The sequence below is a fragment of the Fusarium solani genome, assembly GCF_023522795.1.
Source record: "Fusarium solani strain SB1 chromosome Unknown bctg00000001, whole genome shotgun sequence".
Classification (NCBI taxonomy): Eukaryota; Fungi; Ascomycota; class Sordariomycetes; order Hypocreales; family Nectriaceae; genus Fusarium; species Fusarium solani.
In genome coordinates this window covers 249496-267909 of record NW_027072156.1, presented here as the reverse complement: position 1 = coordinate 267909, position 18414 = coordinate 249496, and the positions used below count along the sequence as shown (strand labels likewise).

Genomic DNA, 18414 nt, shown 5'->3' with positions numbered 1-18414 from the left:
TTGAGATCAGAGCTGCGTCATTTATCATATGGTGAATGTGGGCACTAGGCGGGACGGAGGTTGCTCGGCGACATGTGCATTACTTGGAGAAATCTGTAGTCCTTATGCTAGTTCTATTTCTAAGGCTAGAAGAGGGCCAAGACACTGGCCTAACTGCAATTACTTCTTCTCTCTCAACACTCTCCGTAGCCATGCATTTCTTGTCTTAATAGCTTCAGCCCCTATCTCGGTAGGATAAAACAAGTCAAACCCATGGCACCCCCCTCCCCAAATATGCAAGTCTGCCTGAACACCGCATTCCCAGAGCTTGGTAGCATAGGCAATGTCCTCATCTCGGAAGGGCTCACCAGAACCTGCATCGATATAGGCTGGCGGCAGGTCTGACAAGTCTTCAGCGCGCCCGGGTGCCACGTACTGACTGACAGTTCCATTCTCGGCATCATCACCGAGCACCAGTTTCCAGGCATACCGGCCCCAAGCTGTATAGAAGCCTCTGCCGTTTTCAAACTGACGACTTGATAGGCTGATGAATCTGTCGTCAAGCATTGGACATACAAGAAGCTGTGCGCAGACTTTGGGGCCGTTGTGATCCCGGGAGTAAAGCAATGTTCCTGCAGCGATGCCTGCTCCAGCTGAGACACCAGCAATGATGAAACGAGCCGGATCGATGTTGAGCTTGCTCAGGTTCTCGGACATCCAGACTAGGGATGCATAACTGTCCTGAACCGCGGCGCTGCCGTGAAAATCCGGAGCCAGACGGTACTCGGGGCTGACAACCACGGCGTCGAGCTCTTTGACAAACTCGCTTACCGCGGCGAGGCCGACATAACCGTTTCCCATTACCCTTCCCCCGCCGTGGATGAATAGGATTCCTGGTCGAAGCTTCGATGATGTGGATCGAGACTTGCTTCTCAAGACAATAGCACGAATTGGGCCATCTCCACCAGGCACTGTTGTTTCTTCGATATCTATCGCCGGATCGTTGTAGATGGTGTCATCACGAGGAGGTTCTTCCCTGCGAAGCTCGAGTAGCTCATCCAAGCTTGCGGGTATCGGCCGATGCTGATTATCCTCAACAGCGGTAATCTCGGGATCCCAGGGAGGCAGACGGAGGGGGGCGTGCCATTGGACGTCATGATTGCTGTCAAGTGCCAAGTACCTAGTGACAGTAAAAACAAGGTGATAGACAAATGAAGTTGTGTAGATGGAGGAATGCCTGTAGTCGGGTTATCAATGTTTGGAGGGTTTCCAGAAAACGACTAGTTGCGTACAGGTGACCAACAAGATTTGGAGTATGTCCATTTTTCGATAATATGCCAATAGTCAGCCTCTAAAGCTTTGTTTGCCCCTGGTTTCTCTTGGAGAAGTGTGGAGGTGGTCTTGAGGTGTTGGTAGCGTTGCCTAATCGAGTAATGCTCGCAGCGTTGATCCATCGAGGAGTTGAGGACCAATCGGCATCCGACTCCAACGATAGTAAGGGTGGGCAATCGATCTGTCCTGCTTTCTGTCTCAGACCAGATCCGGATCCAGATAATGTTATCATTTACCAAGATACAGGAACCTCCGCCACTATCAATGATGAGCGGGGAGACTATCAACAATTTCCGCCGCCTGGTCCGATAACCACTGCAAGGCCAAGCCTGCAGCAGCAGAAGCTTCCTTTTCGCAAACAACTCCTCTAAGAGCGCAATCCTGGTATGTTACGTTTGGTTGTAATTCTTTGTATGTATCGGCTCCACCGCATCGTAACAGAACACAGGTCAAATTTCTTTCATCAGGCGAAAGGTTTAACCACGGCAACTAACATAGAATAGAGTACAGACTAAACGTGACCTCCGGCATCTGATCCTCCCTGAGACTTTCTCCCTGTCCTCTTTATTTGATGCGGGAAACTGTTCCAAGCGGGCCTCAACGCTTCTCGTGTGGTATCCCATATCCCCGTCAGCCACTCTGGCAATTTGTAACTACCTTGGTCTGGTCGCATGTACCACGCAACCCCAATAACGAGAGCGTACGTAAGGAGAGGCATAACAATAAAACTGCTGCGGAAAGATGCAGGCTCTGGTACCATGTCAGAGCCTTCTTCTGCCGGGTTGTTCAAGAATGGCAATGCCCAGAACGTCTTTCTTGTTAGCTTCATCTTCGGACAATCCAATGCAAAGGCTACATACCGCTAGGAAGCTGACTGGGGTGAAGAGAACAGTGATGACAGTGAAAACATAGACGGCCTGGTTCAATGCCATAGCCTTAGTGGTCTCGCAAAGGGATGTAGCGTTGAATAGCTACGAGTAGAGCATTTAGTACATTTGTGATCCATGGGGTGTAATAAAGGAGGGAACATACGCCATCACGCAAACTTTTGATTTCTTCCGATTTCTTTCGAACTCGGTTCTGAAATCTAGTAGCGCGTTCCTTCATGCCTTTTATGGCAATATTGATGTTGTCTTTTGCTTCATCCGCATAAAGGACAGCACGGAGCCAAAACGGCATATCGCGCAAGTCGTCGATACTCAGTAAAAGTTCATCTAGCCACTCGTCCATGATTCTGAGAAGCTGGATGGCAACGAAAAAGTCCTTCGAGCGAGTGAAAGAGTTGTCAAACATGAGATTTTCCACGCTTTTCTTGTTTTCAAAATCGCTCAACTAGTTACAACTGTTAGTAAGATTACTGTCAAATCTAGGAACGTGGGCTGTGTTCTTTCGTTTTGTCATTACTCACGTTAACATGGACAAGTTTGTCTATGCTGTCAAGAGCGTTGCTCCAAGCGCCAAGTGACCGTTCAACCACTCTAGAGACCTTAAACATGTAATGCGTGATGGCAGTTCCCTTCCCGCATGGCTTCAGCTCATGGCGAGCCCAATTGAGCTCAGTAAATTCGCCTTCCGGGCTGCGACTCCAGCCGTTAAATTCCGGTGACATGTAGTCGTCGGCCAAGATTAAAATGTTGAACAAGCCTGGGAAAGAGTCAAATACTCGAAGGCTTACTCGGGCTCGTTTTTCTTCCAAATACTGTCCAGCTGAGCACCGCCCAATAATCGCTCTTTGCCTATCCCCTAAGAAACAAGGGTACCTTGCCTTTCCTTCTCTGGCACGACTTTCATCGATTGGGCGAAAATAACGGAGTTGGAATTGAACAAAGGGTTGGTGTTGATAATCGAGTCCACCTTGGAAATCTCGGCGAAGGAACGACAACAGGCGCTCCAGATTATATGCCCCGACAAGGCCCCGTTTGGAAGGCAAAAGAAACGGTTCGTCGTAACTTAGCACACTTGCTAACTGGTCCAGAGGGAACATGTGTTGTTCTTTCTTCCAGTTTTCCAGCTCGCAATAACTGGCGAGAGGGTCAGCTACCAACCGTATGTAACACTTAAACTGGAATAGCGGGAGGTTTTATCATGACTGCGTACATTATTTGTCCTCTGAACTTGCTTGGCGATGGCGAAGTATTGATCTCGAAGCACCATTTATGCCATAGACTTTCGTATGCAGAAAATAGGGTATGATTCCTCGTTTCATAGTAACTAGGTTGCAGTATGAGCCGGTCATGCTGATGCTGGAGATACTCGCTGACAGACTGCAAAGGGACGTTGCTGACTGGCATGGTACCGTCGCTTTCTAATATAATCTGCTCGATGCCTTTAAGGTGTCGGTGTCGAGGCCAGGCGACGTGAATGGCGTCAGTCACTTCGTACGGCAACGTTCCTGATTCACGATCCCAAACAAGATCCACCTTCTTGTTGCGTTTGACCATAATAGAGAAGTCGGGATCAAAGAAGGTTAGATATAGCCCTGGAGCGTCCACTGTGCCTGCACCCAATTTAAAAAGCAATTTTTCCATGATCTTGTCAAGGATCATAGCTCCCACTTGAGACAATTCCTCATCTCCGCCAGCTGCGTTTTCGTTTGAATGACTCGGAGATTCAACACTGAGCCGAGACCCTCCATTGGCGCCCGGACCTCCCCTCTGACTCGTGGATCTCACGTTGGAGCTCATCTCATCATCCGATTGTTCAAGCGTTGGTTCCAGATGTGATGGATTTTCGGCAGTGGCGGACTGCACGGTGGTTGTTGGGATGGTAAGATCCGTATCCCGGGCACGGTGAATCTCGTCTTCGGCCTCGAGACTTTCATCGTTGTCTCCAGACGTGTCGGGCTGACGTTCATTTTCTTCGGTGCTATCCGTCGGCAGACCGTCAGCCTGATTTCTCTGTGCCATGTTGGAGGGCCATGTTTTCAAGCCCCGGCAATTTGTGGAAAAGAGCTGTAAAAGAAAAACAAAAGGGATTTTAACTCCCTGTATCGGAAAGTCACTTGAGCGTGATAGGGCAAACAACGCAACTGACAGGCTGTTGAAGGCACTGGGTGATTTGGTGATGTTTTGACAATATTTCTTATTGCTGCCTAATATTTGTGAGGGGAATGTTGGACATGGTGGCGTTGATGAGGCAGCTGATTGGTGATGTTTGTAATTTGCTGTATGAAGCCACAGCTGATATATGCACATCGCCAAGCAGGTCCATATTAGGCCTCGTATGGATTGTATTGATACACCGAGGTTATCATTAAATGAAGGTCCTTTTAAGGCTTCTTTAAAAAGGTGGCCCGCTTTTATTGGAATACATTTGAGAGGCATTCTTTCTCCCAATTTTGACAACCAGCCATGCCAGGTCACTTCATACCCAGGGCTTGACGTTGTTTCCTATCAGTGAAAGCCTAGACCCCGATATAAGTTCAATCTTAGATAGACTATTAATCGTGTAGCGGCATTTCTATAAGAAGAAATAGGATATCTGAGATAATTGCATAGAGGACGGTTTGAATAACGTTAATATTCGTTCAATGTCTTATTACATATTAGACATGGAATGAGATGATGACATCCTATTACCAGAACATCATTCCTGACAAGGCAGCAATTATCGCAATACCGTTCATCATAGCTTTCGTTTGCATGCCACTATTAGTAGTTGGCGCAGCACTTCCCGCAGAAGTAGTCTCAGAGGCGCCAGCAGAAGACGCATCGGTGGTAGTCTCGGGCGTTGGTGCTGTTGAAACCAAGGTAGATGTAGTCAAAGACTCATTGGAGTCACTAACGGCTGTAGAAGAGACCCTGAAAGGTACAGTGAAAGAGACAGCAGAAGAGGTAGTGGTAAGCTTAATACCACAGACTTTCTCCACGTCAAAGGTGAACTCCATGTTTCTGGCTTCGCACTCTAGCGTTTGCCTTTGGATAGAATCTAATACTTGATTAGTAGTAATCTAAAATGAACGGCAAGGTAAAATGCGTACCAGGCAACACTGAAGGTGCACATTTCTCAGCCATGCAACAAAAGTATCTCTCGCGATACTTTTGCTGCGTGCACATGCATGCTGCGTCATTCGTACACGAGCCACCTGGGAAACTCCCGAAGAAGCAGCCGTTCTAAAGAATATGAGTTTAGTACTCTTTCTAAACTACAGTCGAGGATGATAACGCGTCACCAAGGGCTACTCACATCACAGTCTGCGTTCCGATTCTGCTCCTCCTGGTTGAACTTTTGGGGCGAAGCAAGACCGACACCTAAGAGGTTGAAAAGCATCAGCCAGCTGAAAAATCGTGCCATGATAGTTGGTGGTCAGTCGAAAGCGAGCGACAACAGCGAGTGACTGATGAAAGAAGGGATGACCAAGTGAGAATGATGGTTGTCGAAAATGAGGCTTTAGAGGGTCTCAGCCACGCGTATATAACGCGACTTTGCAGCAATTCGGCCATTGCCTAAACCGTTTAGCGTCTCATGTTATGAATACCCTGTGCCACTTAAATCGCGCGACGTCTTGTCAGGCTTGTCTTGATCCGGAAGCTCGCTTATTGCTGGAGATTGGATGGTCAGCAGGCGGCGAATGGAGAGGCAGTGGGAGTTGCATTCAAGATCCTCCCGTCTATAAGAAGCGGCTTAAATAGACTGAGCTCGACATGAGTCATGCTGTGCACACGATGATGCTCCTCCCTATGCTTCCAACACGCCTTTCATCCCAAAATTATATTTGAAGAGCCTCTTCTAGATCAACAAGCTAGCCTGAATTTCAGCAGGAACGCAAAATTCCGGAATCTGTAGAAACACCTGTATAAATCGACTTGCCTAGGACGCTTTGATTTGTGTGCTGTCATTTATGCTGCCGGGCTTGATGACGGAAAGGGATGCTGGGTCGAGCTTGAAGCTTTGCTCTCTCTGTTTACATGCTCAATGCCAACACACGCACGTCGCTGATCACGTCTGCACCAAAGGGCAGGAGGAGTGAAACCACGTAGTTCATTTGGTCTAGACGGGAGTGCAAAAACTGGAAAATATACAGGTATGAAATTGTAACCAAAACTCATCCGCCATGCAACACAGACGCACCCGATTGTCCCTCTTCATCTGAAATTGGGCAACAGCATTTACAGCGCCGAGTTGTCACCGCAGCTGAAACTGCCGTTGACTCCCTTGTCACTAGCAAAGATGTCCAGCATCTGAGTGATAGAAGACCAAAGACCACAGCCATTGAGGAAGAACGCCCAACCGACGATGGAAACATTCAAGCAGAAGAAGGCAATCTGCTTGGGGCTCTTGAAGTAGTTGCCCTTGTTCCAGCTGAACCAAAGGACGCTGGCAATTCCAAATGAGAACCAGGCGTAAGTGGTGGCTGACTGAATAGAGACCAGAGAGTCGAAAATCGGGATGGCGTTGGAGATGATGAAGGCGACGATCCAGAAGACTGTGGCGATGGTGACCCAGACACCCCAGGACTTGGGGGTGTTGGCCGTGATCTCGTTGAGGGCGTTCATCTTGCGCATCACGACGACAAAGACGTACTTGATGCCGATATGCCCGTTGGCGAGGGCAGCAGTTACAATAGCGGGGATGACGATTCCGTAGGCTGCCTTGGCTGCGATTCTAGGTGCTGCGCCGAGGGCGGGAGAGGTCGTGTACTCTCCCGAAAGGCAGTAGATTCCAACAGCGAGGAACGTATAGAAGCTAGCGCCGATGACACCAAGCCAGCTGAGAGCCCAGGGGAAATCCTTGACGGGGTCTCGCATCTCGGCCATGTACGAAACGTAGGCGTGGTGTCCCGCGAAGGCCCAGACGATTTTGAGGACCGCGTTGAAGATTGTCTTGAAACCTGGGTTGTTCGCGACCTTGAGCTCGGGCTTCCAGCCGTCCTCTGCCAAATTCGGCTTTGAGACGCCAATGCTGATCATGGTAATAAGAACAGCTGCAACGATGCTGATCATGCAGGGCAAACCGCTCTGCGCCACAAACTTCATCGTTCGCGGGATACAGAGAAGGTAGGAGATGAGACAGGCGATACCAATGAAGCCCACTGTGCACATGGAGTGATCGCTGATCGAGTTGAAACCGATGGAAAGAGTGACTGAAGCTGAAGCACAGCACATGTTCAGCTGGATCACAAAGGCGATGCCCACGATGACCTCCCAGAACCGACCGCCAGCGGTCCTGGCCATGTCGATGACGGTTACACAGTGGGGGTGACGGCAGTAGAATCGCCAAAACTCGTATCCCGTGTACCAAGCCAACAATGCCGTTCCCCAGGTCACGATGATTCCGGGGACAATTCCAATATCGCGGTAGGCGGAGGGTAGACCGAGGGCGGCAATACCAAATTGGTTGGTGAGAAGGGCGAAGAGAGTGCTCTTGCGGCCCATGACTCGGAAGTTCTCGCCTCCCTCGCCGCCAAAGACGCCGCCGACTTCTTCGCTGGCGGCGGGTTTAATATCGAAGTCGGTGCCAGTCTCATGACCGGAGTCGTGGACAGCTTTCTCTACGTCGGAGTGTTTGCGGTCGAGGTTGGCGCCCTTTTCCGCGGGGCTCGCGCTGATGGATTCGTTTGAAGGAGGCATATTGGTTTATTCGATTCGGTTGACTTTATCTGAATTGAGCTTTTTCGATGGGTGGTCGAGTCTTTGTCCAGCCGCTAGGACCAGATTTAAGAAGGAAGAAGCAAACTTGGCTGAAAGATGTAATCAAACCCAATCGAAGGAGTCTAGGGAAGAGATAAGGGGAAAGTGCTGCAGACTCGGGTGTGTGAAGCCATATTCCGCCGAGTTTCCTGCAGCTCGAAGAGTTTAAATAGTTCTTTCATACCTACCAAAGCTTCACCAGGTACGTAGTCGCAGAATAGTCCTCGGGGTTGATCCATGGTGGTTAAAGGTCGAAGCGTCTGATGTTGGGAATCTGTAGCCTGTCAATTCCCTCAGGGCGAGCGAATCAAAGCCAAGATGATTTTTCTCCATGGTGTGGGATCAGCGGACAAAGCTGGGCGCTTCTACCCGGGGAAGCTCCCCATGGGGCATTGGGGTATCGAAAACTGGGCAGTGGAGTGTTTGTGATGACGAGACCCAGCTTCCGTCACGTCATGGACGTGTCCGCCCGGAAGTCAGGGGCGGAGGATCCGGAGAGTTGAGGGGATTTGGACACGCCTGGTCCCTGATCAGGAGGGTGGCTCTTGGTGTCTTGGCAGAACTACAAGTGAAGCCATGGCGAGTGGAGTTGAAGGCAGTAAAAACGGGAGTAAGGGATAAGAATGGGTCTTGGAGAGTTTTGTGGTTCTCGTACCGTCGTTGTCCCTGGGAACGTGTCTCCTGAGGTATAAGAGACAAGGGTCGGCTTCCGCCCCGGTATGTTCGGGGACGAGAACCGATCCCTGGAGGTTTCAAGGGGGGTTAGAACAGACTTCAGCCGCTTTGACTAGCTTCGGCAAGAGAGAGGTCAGACTGGGGTCCACTATATCGGATATCACAACCGATCCTAGCAAAGAGTGTAGCCTCATCTCAACTACAAATATTTACCACATGTTCTCGATTGGTGCGCGGAAGTTTGCAGGACGCCTGAGATCCACCGTTTGGTATCCTTGTGCTCGTGGGGAGCAGCTCATTTAACTGTTGATCAGAGCTTTTGGTTCGACTCAGTCAACCGCCTCGATCTTACGGTCAAAAAGGCTTAGTTTGACTGCAGTAAGGGTCTTGAACGCCTGCCACTTTGAGGCATCTTCACTTGAACTGCCTTATTCTCGGGAATAAATCTGCTGCTAGAGTTCGCCTATAATCCTAGAGAGTTGGGCACCTAGCGCAACGTTGACGTCCCTCTCCGCCAAAGGTCATGAGTTGGACATGCGATGGGTTGAATGGGCAAAGTAGCCTCCGAGGCAGTTAACAAATAATGCCTCATCTCTTACCTGAGTCGTCTACCGCTTACTGTCGTTTCTGTTACAAATCGACGTCTGTTCGCCCAGGCTGATGATGGAGACCCAAGGATCAAACACCCCAGCAGCCGCAAGACTTCGCCAGGTTAGGTTATCTTTGCCGCATTCTCTTGCGTCATAGGCACGGCGATTATCCCTACTGGTCCCAGGTCCGTGGCTAAAGTATGAAGAGTGGCTTGTCATGAAATTTATCGTTTGTCCTTCCTCAAGGCTACTTAGAAGTGGTGCCCAACGTTGCAAGTCCGTCGAGGCCAACGTTACCCCCTAGTGGTGCAACCGCTTGCTTTAAGGGCTCTTTCGGCCTGTCACCTCGATCCGAGATAGTCCAGGAAAGATGACATTGTCGCCGTCGGAATGCCAAGACACCCTGTTTCAGCTGTGACGAGGTGGCCAAGACCTTGCCGGGTCGAGGCTCTTGTCCCCCACGAGGCGGCCGGTCAGAAAATGCACGTATTCCGTTGGTCTCTCCCGACCTTCCGCTTGGGTCAAGAGTTGCTTGTATGCTAAGGTCCATTTATTTTCATGACTCTAGGATTTTTGAGATTCTTAGTCCGTTGTGTCTTGTCCCAACCGACGCAGGTGCTTATATTCTAACCCGTTATGCACTCTCTGGGGTGTTTGTTCTGAAGTTTAGCAAATAATCATGACATGATGGCTTTCTGCATAGAGGGTTAGAAAATTCAACCGTGGGCATGCATTGGATTACTGTAAAACCCTCGTAGAACTCAAGCATAATATTAGATCTCATCCCGGGGACTCTCGTTGCTGTTCAGGACAAGACCAAGACATCCATCAGAGCCGCTCACACCGGGTCGAGATTGTCGAAGCATGCTTGTAAATGCGCCTTCGCTTGTTTCCACTCTGCCTACAACATCGAATCCGAACTTTGCGTACAGCCGAACCCCAGCTGGTGAAGCCATGACGAAAGCAGGCCATCTCAGTCTGTCTATTTCAATACAGACCTGCTCCAACATTTTAGAACCAAGACCCTGACGCTGATGATCGGGATGCACCGACATGAATGTTAAACCTGACAGGACTCTGTTAGGCGATGAGAGAGTGTGTTGTAGGAGCGACTCACGGCAAACTTCGTCCAGCCCTATTAAGACCCGTTCGCGCTCTTTTCTCAAATCACTCAACACACTAAGCCATGCAGGCAGATCCAAAGTTTCAGGAAGGAGAGGTTGCCCCTGGCCAGACTGGACAGTACTTTGTTTCGTTCCGGCATGCCGCCCATGTTCCATCGCCCACCCACAGAAACCTAACGGGGTGCCATCTGTAGCACATATCTGGATGAAATTCACTGTCTTCCGTCTTAAGGCATCCCTCAGCCCTTCGGCATACCACTGTACAATCTCGTTCTGTTGAGCTTCTGTCATGTCTGCCCAAGGAGGAAACATGAGACGGTATAATGGGCCATGCTGCATTGCTGGGAGATTGATTTCTCTCACAATATCTTCGGCATCAAGGACATCGATAGCGGCGATGGAGACTTCCATTTTGATGACGTAGGAGCAGCGGTTGAGAGGTGATACAAACTGAGGAGGGAAAAGGAAAAGCTCAAGGCATCAGCGGTCATTTAAAGTGAAGGGGAAAAGTGGGGCCCGGCGCTTGGTGGCCATTCGGGAGGATGCGAAAGTCGACGCCTCACTGAAGTTGCACTATGGCCTATTTCATACTTCCATCTTTAGATGGCTACGTTCTTAAATAATCATGTATATCTACTTGGGGTCTGTGGGATTTCCAATCATGCCTTTTGATTTCCTCCGGAAGTAACGCTCTTCTATCATTTACTTGCCCAGTCTGAGAGTGAACCAACTGTTGTGCATCCTAACCTTCTGGCCTGGAGTAAACTTGTTCCAACTATACATCAAATATAATCAGCATGGTGTTATTTGAGTTTTATAAGAAATCTAGGTGGAACTTACCATCCGTCGCCTGAGTAATCCACTAAGTGTCGAGGTTAGCTATTGTTTTGACGAAGAGGGTTCACGTTCCCAGCGCCGGGTACTCACTAAAGTTGTCGATGGGGTCCAATCCTGGTTGATCAGGGCAAGTATCCTTTCCAACTGGACAGGCCATGAATTCATAAGACTTTTCAGCTGGTGTATCGTCGATGTAGTCTCCATTTCCCGTGCACGACTCGCCATCAAAGGTATGCAGTAGTCCAAGCCAATGGCCAATCTCATGAACGGAGATTTCTCCAAGGTAAGTTGTCCCGTTAAACCTGCCGCCTGGCACCGAATAACCTTGAAGGGTGCAGCCATCCAGTCGTGCGAGGATGGAGCCAGGTGGAGTGTTTGCGTTGGGAATGGAACATCCGCCGCCGATGGAGGGATCCATATTGGTGACGTACCAGAGGTTGAGAGTCGCGTAGTCGCCTTTTCTTGACGAGACTAGATGGCCGCTCCAGGCTAGACTGGTGTAGCCTCTTGATAGATCATCGTCCACCAATCGATCGATGCCTTTTAGGGTGAAAGAGATTCCATGGGGAGCGAAACGATCCGATATTACCGCCAGTTGTGTCTCTAGTATGTCGTTGTCCAGAACTGTGTCTTCGTTCGTGGTGTTGACAACGGCGTGCATGTATACGGGAATGCCGATGGAAGAGTCTTGCCGACGGGCAAGCGTAAAAGACTTATCCCTTTCGGCGTCTCTCAACGCGCGTATCGTTGACAAAACATCAGCAGAAGGATCTTCAGCTGCACACCAAGATGCAGACGCCGACCCGAGCAGGCTTGTAGCAAAGATTAATGAGGATAGAAACATGATGCTATGATGTGTTGACAATGTGTTCTTTATTATAGTTTAAGCCCGGCCCTTGATGGGTTAACTGAGCTAGAAGATCGAGGATAGAAACATGTTAGACGAATCATCAATGAGGGTGTAAATGTTGAGAACACTGGCTCTATCAAACTGCAGTTTAAAGCCTCATAAATAGTGAAGCGAGCAACAGCGGTCAAATGCTACCTTCTGTAATAAGCGAGGAACAGCAAGGGAGCTGAATCCTTCCGGCTTACTACTATACTCTTTATGGCACCACAATCGAGTGATGACGTGAAAATCAGCGGAGAGAAGAGAGAATAAGTCAAGTTTCATTCCCTTTTAAGAAGATGGCCACTCAAGTGATACGAGAGAGCGGGCTTTTCACGGCGTCGCTTGCACTAGTTGTGTTGTTTGGTATCTCGATCAGGCTATAGAGGCACAACGATGAAAGCATTGGGTAACGTAAATTCACGCACTAGCGGGACAACTAATCAAGTGAGGCTTAACGGCGAACTATATAGATCCTACACATTAGGAAATTTACGAACGCGTACTTCCTATCTCAGAAGCGCACGCCGTAAATATCGAGGCTTTCTTGCATTACCATTAATACAAGAGGCTCTTTCAGCTACATGTTCTGTCTTACGGCGTCGTGTTTCAATGGTGCCATGCAATAATGCGTGCGTGTTTTGCTGTTGTGGCTGATGGTGATGGCCTTTTGTTCTTAGAGACAGCGATGACAAGGTATCTATAATTGCTTGATTGCAACTACTGGATCTTGATATAATATTGCGCAACCTGTACGGAAGGTCTAACCCAATAAGAGGAGGTGGCTTTTATGCAGAGAGATTAACTCACAACTGAGAACCTACCCCTCTATCTCTCTGGTGCCTAAAAAGTCTGATTTCAACCCAACAATTTCTTATGCGCAACTATGACAACGCGTCCTGCCTAATCGCTGGAGCAACCCGCTTGTGATACACCATGGATCCCCTCACGAACCTCAGTCTCACATGTGCCATCGTCCAACTTGTCGAGTTTAGCTCTAAGCTCATCAAAAGCACCGCCGAGATCTATAGTTCTGCGACTGGAGCCACCTCACAGGATGAAAGCCTCAAACTTCATACTCAGCACCTCAAAGACCTCACATCCGATCTAGACTATGGAATTTCTTCGCCCTCGGGGCCACTCGAGAAGAATCTCCAACAGCTTACGAGAGAGTGTCAAAAGTTGTCAGACCAGCTCTTGAGATGTTTGGAGAAAACAGCAGCAAAAGACGGATCGCTTACCGCAAGTGTAACGGCTGCATGGGGTAGCCTCCGGTACAAGGGAGCAAAGAAGGAATTACAAAGCCAGCTCGACAGTTGCCAGGACCAGTTGACGTTGTACTTGAATGCTTTGATGCGGTAAGCCAAGCCTGTTATACTTCAAGCTCGGTTGATGTGTTTCTAATTGTGGTCTCAGATCGGAGACAAAGGAAAGGCTGGAAAGCCTTGCCCAATCCCAAGAGTCGAATGCCCAACAGTCTGTATCGCTCGAAAGGCTGATCGGGAAGATCCGCGAAGGGGTTCATGTCACTTCATTGGGTGGTGATATCAAAAGCCAGCTGAGTGAGCTCTTGGGCTTGTCCGGGAGAACCTACGACGCCATGAGAAAGGACCGCATCTTAAACAGTCTCTCCTTCAATACAATGCACCGGCGTCTAGACGAGATCCACCCAGCACATGTTGGCACGTTTGATTGGATCTTACGCGAGGGCTCGTTTGTTGACTGGCTGCCCCATGGCCATGGCGTTTTCCATATCGCAGGCAAGCCAGGATCTGGTAAATCGACCCTGATGAGGTTCCTTTGCTATCATCCTCGCACACAAGAGCAACTCAAACAATGGGCGGCCGGCAGCCGCGTCGTCCGTGCGAACTTCTTCTTTTGGAGACACGGCAAAAGCGATCGGCAGAGAAATCTCGAACGCTTATTCCGAGACCTGCTCCACGATTCACTTTCTCAATGCCCTGATCTGATTCCAGACGTCCTTCCAGGGCTTTGGGAAGCATCCGAATCTTCGAGGCCATGGCTGACCGATAGTGGCCTAAAACTGCAGAAATACCAGATTCGTGATGGTTTCGGCGAAATGATCAAAAAGCGAGAGCTGTACTGCAATCGCCGCTTCTGTTTCTTCATCGATGGCCTTAATGAGTACAAAGAAACCTCGCGAGAAGACTACGGAGACCTAGTCCAGCTCCTCTTCGAATGGATCGACATTGCTCCGCAAGACGTCAAGATTTGTGTATCTAGTCGAGAACTGACCATATTTGAGACTGGGCGCTTCAATCTTGATCCTAATCTGAGGTTGAGGCTTCATCAACTGACCAAAAAAGACATCGGAATTCTTGTTAGAGATTGACTATTAAGTCTCTTTACATCCGCCGAGGACCAAAAGAGATTGCCGGATCTATCATTACTAAGGCGAGCGGCCATCGAGCGAGCTGAAGGCGTCTTCCTCTGGGTGACATTGGTCATGAATTCACTTCGACAAGGATGCGCCGACGGCGACACACTCCATCTGTTGATGGAAAAGGTCAGCCCAATGCCACCCGAGTTGGACGACCTTTTCAGGGAGCTGCTCATGTCAGTGGCAGGGCCGAACAAACAACGGGCCCCCCTGATGATGGCTGTTGCACTGAGGTTCGAAGAGGTCTGCGACATGTCAACATTGTTTTACTTTTTGGTGACGGAGTTTTACACCCCTGTACCCGCCAATGCGACACAAGACGTTCAACTGGACCAACCCGACAATGATGAGCGTATTGCGGCGGTGCGCCCCAGGATCATGGCCTATTCGAAGGGCTTGCTGGAAGTGTCTGATTGACAAGCAGAGCTTCCCACGGTGGGATAGTTCTGGGAGTTTAATTTGCGAAGCAGGAAGAGTAGGTTTGCTTAAGTATGTCAAGCGGGAGCTGAACCGCCATCCATCTTCCCTTAGCAGTGACGAAGAAGCAGCCAGGCTTTTCATTACCTGCATGCTGAGCTGGGTTGACTCAGGAGACCCAGGGACTTTGGGTATCCTAGAATACATGTTGGACTCTCGACTCCCGCCAAATGCGCCGGGCAGAGGATGGACTATATGGCTCGTAGTTGTCATGGTTTGTTTTGATCACTGGTTGAGGCTCGCAGCTAGGTCTCCTGTGCGGTGCAGTCAGTTGATCGAGGCAATCCTTCTCAGAGGTGCTGAGACCAGGATCTCGTTTAAACCAGAACCAGAAGAAGAATGGAATACAAACAGACAAGCTGTTACTAGACTCCCCAGATACAGCGGTACAGGAGACTACAGAGTTTTTTTTACGTGGGCGAGGAGCGAATCTCCTTCCAGGTCTGGAAACCCGCGTCTGTGGCCAGGCCGCGTATGATTGACCGGCATGACTCGCCAGGTGGCTTGTCTCTGGGGGACCTGATCGACCAGTTGGGATTGCATGATGCAGAGAGACTCAAGGCCATGGTTGATGAAAGGTCAGGGGTGAAGGACTCGGCACTTGGAGAGTGCACATCCGAAACGGACATGCCGTGGTTGGCGGATGTCTCTAGGATTGGGAGCAACGGGAAAACTTGGGCCAAGTCGCTGCTGATTTCTGGGCCCCTTATGATGATATCAATCGGTCAGTATTATCACCCGAGGCAAGTACATTAACTAAACGTTGGCTAGTTGCTGCATTTGCTGTGGTATTGCCACGAATACTTGGCGTACTTTCCAGCACTGCGAATACAGCTATGTCGGCTTTGAGTCCGAGATACAACTCTCAGCCTTATGGATGATTAGACAACTCAGGGGAAAGGGAGGGAGAAAGGGCAAAGCATTAGTGGACTAAGGTGGTGAGCAAGGCGGAACGAAGATGGAGTACAGGCGATAGAATGGACGAGTGGCGGGGCTTAAGCGATGATCAGACCAGGGCAGGGTCTCATGTTGCACTGGAGATAAACATGCAGCCTCGACTAGGTTCGTCGGATGATCCCTACTCCCTGAAGCATGTGGAAGGAATCTGCCTCGGCGAGGGCCGTGATTGAAGATTAGATTGATAAGCCCCCCCCACGGCGTCTTCGCGGGGTGTTGTCCCATGGTCACAACACCCAAGCTTAGAGCCGAGACGATATCCGGCTGCCGATCCAATGCCATGGTCTTCCCACCTGCAACCCCCGCTCGACAATGTGACCTTGACATGCCAGCTGAAGACTGTGCCGCTGGTTGATCTGGTTGTTGGTGGCATGCTCTGTACGAAATGCCGCTTCTGTACCAGCCATTGGGGATCGATTAGAGTACGAACTACCGCTTCCGGTCCAACGGTCGGGGATTGATAAGATCACGCGGGCTTTTCTTATATGATACCAGCTTGATCCCGCTCTTCCAACCTTCTGTCGCTTTGCTATTGTTTTTGACGGAGAAGTCAATTGATACCAACAATCTTCTGTCGCTCCACGAGTTGGTAAAAGCTTCAACACCATGCCATCAAGGTTCCTTCAAAAACTCAAGGTCGACAACGACCAAGTGGTCGGCTACGTGACCGACCGATGGATTAATCCAGATATCGCTCCCCTGCCTCCCAACAGGCGGACTTGGGGTTACTGGGCCTACATTGGCTGGGGATCTATCGCAAGGTACGCAGCTCCGGACAATTCTAGTCGTTGGAATGCCGATTGACATTATACAGTCTGTGCATCTCTGCTTGGACTGCCGCAGCTTCTCTGTTGTCGCTGGGCCTCACAGTCCCACAGACCATTGGGCTTATGATTCTGGCTCGAGTTCTCATGGTGCTTCTCGTCATTGGAAACGGGTGGATGGGTGCAGAGTGGCACATTGGGTTCTCTGTCGCGCAAAGGTATGATGGTCCCATCCGACAAGATGAAATGCTAAATCTCTTGCAGAATAGTATTCGGTATGCACGGGGCATACATAGGCCAGGCGATGCGTATCATGCTATCCATTGTCTGGTATGGTTCTCAAGCTTGGCTCGGCGGTCTCTGCGTCTCGGCTATGATTAGTAGCTGGAGCTACAGTTTCTTGCACATGGAGAACACGTTCCCAGCAAGCGCCAACATGGTTACGAGGGACTTTGTAGGCTTCCTCTTGTTTCATATTATATCTATCCCGTTCTTGGTAAGTGACTCGATGAAGGACTCGCTTTCGGTACTTACTCAAGTAATCACAGCTTATCCGCCCTGAGAAATCGAAATGGTACGCCATCGCCGCAAACGTCATCGTCCTGTTCGTCATGCTCGGCATCACCATCTGGGCAACCACCACAGCGGGAGGTGCTGGACCTCTATTCATAGCCGGCGTTCGTCAACCAGGAACTCTCTCCAAGGGTTGGGCCTGGGTGTACGGTATCATCGCCAGCGTTGGCAACATTGCAGCAGGCATCATCAACCAAAGCGATTTCACTCGTTTTGCACGAAAGCAGGGCGTTCAAATCCCAGGCCTTGTCTTCTCTCTCCTCGGTGCCGGCATGCTCGTGCCCATCTTTGCTATCCTGACAGCTTCAGCATCGATGGACATCTGGAACGTCGAGGAGCCGTTCTGGAACCCGCTGGCCATTGTCATACAATGGATGTTGGATGACTATAGTGCCAAAGCTCGAGCTGGCGCTTTCTTCTGCAGCTTTGGCTTCGTCCTTGGTCAGATTGCAGAAAACGTCCTCGGAAACGGATATGCCGCTGGCATGGACCTTGCTGGCTTGTTTCCCAAGTGGATCTCAATCCGAAGGGGTACTCTGATTGCGGCGCTGTTATCGTGGGCAGTTCAGCCGTGGGAGTTTTACAACACTGCCAGTGTTTTTGTCGCCGTGGCCGCGTCCTTCTCCGTGTTCCTCAGCCCTCTAACCGGAATAATGATGGCCGACTACTTCATCGTCCGTCGACAGAAGATCCAAATCAGCCATCTATACACGGGTTCAAAAGAGGGTTCTTACTGGTACACATACGGCTTCAACTGGCGTGGAATCGTCGCCTGGGTCGTCTGCTTCGTCCCGGCCATGCCAGGGATGATTGCCAATGTCAACCCGTCAGTAATTATATCACGCGGCTTGTTCAACTACTATCTCGGCAACTACCTCTTTGGCTTCTTCGAGGCAGCTGTCCTGTACACTGCCTTTTGTTTCATATCGAAACCCAAGGGTGCTGGGCTACAGGACGAGAAGGATATCTATGGCACGTTTGAGGAGAGTGTTGCGATTCGCAAAGGTATCACACCGATGAACAAGAATGCCGACCCGGAAGGTATTGAGCAGATTGATTCTGTTACTGGACATAATAAGGCGACGGATGTTTGAGATCCGGATTTTTAGTACTGATATTCAGAGCTGTTCAATAAGAAAAGTTATTGTTGATTCATGGGACGATTCCTTTTGTATGTAATCTACAGA

The 18414-nt window shown here is 49.8% G+C and overlaps 7 protein-coding genes across 7 annotated transcripts; 2 read left to right on the top strand and 5 right to left on the bottom strand.

The window, feature by feature from the left end:
• Nucleotides 1-159: 159 nt before the first annotated feature.
• On the bottom strand, nucleotides 160-4217 carry MRS44_002157 (uncharacterized protein; the record flags this gene model as incomplete). The annotated part of the gene is made up of 7 exons (XM_065622715.1): nucleotides 160-1141; nucleotides 2016-2122; nucleotides 2172-2282; nucleotides 2344-2643; nucleotides 2720-2955; nucleotides 3271-3332; nucleotides 3409-4217. 7 exons carry the CDS (start codon nucleotides 4215-4217, stop codon nucleotides 160-162), a joined length of 2607 nt encoding a protein of 868 aa, XP_065478787.1.
• A 668-nt stretch (nucleotides 4218-4885) lies between these two features.
• MRS44_002156 (uncharacterized protein) lies at nucleotides 4886-5604 on the bottom strand (the record flags this gene model as incomplete). Its single annotated transcript, XM_046279681.2, has 3 exons — nucleotides 4886-5238; nucleotides 5291-5423; nucleotides 5497-5604. The coding sequence occupies 3 exons, from the start codon at nucleotides 5602-5604 to the stop codon at nucleotides 4886-4888; spliced, it is 594 nt and encodes a 197-aa protein (XP_046126721.1).
• Nucleotides 5605-6419: 815 nt separating this feature from the next.
• MRS44_002155 (uncharacterized protein) lies at nucleotides 6420-7880 on the bottom strand (the record flags this gene model as incomplete). Its single annotated transcript, XM_065622714.1, has 1 exon — nucleotides 6420-7880. One exon carries the CDS (start codon nucleotides 7878-7880, stop codon nucleotides 6420-6422), a length of 1461 nt encoding a protein of 486 aa, XP_065478786.1.
• Nucleotides 7881-9978: 2098 nt separating this feature from the next.
• Nucleotides 9979-10740, bottom strand: MRS44_002154 (uncharacterized protein; the record flags this gene model as incomplete). The annotated part of the gene is made up of 1 exon (XM_065622713.1): nucleotides 9979-10740. The coding sequence occupies one exon, from the start codon at nucleotides 10738-10740 to the stop codon at nucleotides 9979-9981; it is 762 nt and encodes a 253-aa protein (XP_065478785.1).
• Nucleotides 10741-11031: 291 nt separating this feature from the next.
• On the bottom strand, nucleotides 11032-12010 carry MRS44_002153 (uncharacterized protein; the record flags this gene model as incomplete). Its single annotated transcript, XM_046282509.2, has 3 exons — nucleotides 11032-11104; nucleotides 11170-11191; nucleotides 11257-12010. 3 exons carry the CDS (start codon nucleotides 12008-12010, stop codon nucleotides 11032-11034), a joined length of 849 nt encoding a protein of 282 aa, XP_046126718.2.
• A 981-nt stretch (nucleotides 12011-12991) lies between these two features.
• On the top strand, nucleotides 12992-14873 carry MRS44_002152 (uncharacterized protein; the record flags this gene model as incomplete). The annotated part of the gene is made up of 3 exons (XM_065622712.1): nucleotides 12992-13413; nucleotides 13472-14353; nucleotides 14417-14873. 3 exons carry the CDS (start codon nucleotides 12992-12994, stop codon nucleotides 14871-14873), a joined length of 1761 nt encoding a protein of 586 aa, XP_065478784.1.
• Nucleotides 14874-16496: 1623 nt separating this feature from the next.
• On the top strand, nucleotides 16497-18321 carry MRS44_002151 (uncharacterized protein; the record flags this gene model as incomplete). The annotated part of the gene is made up of 4 exons (XM_046277443.2): nucleotides 16497-16651; nucleotides 16705-16872; nucleotides 16919-17150; nucleotides 17203-18321. The coding sequence occupies 4 exons, from the start codon at nucleotides 16497-16499 to the stop codon at nucleotides 18319-18321; spliced, it is 1674 nt and encodes a 557-aa protein (XP_046126716.1).
• Nucleotides 18322-18414: the final 93 nt, after the last annotated feature.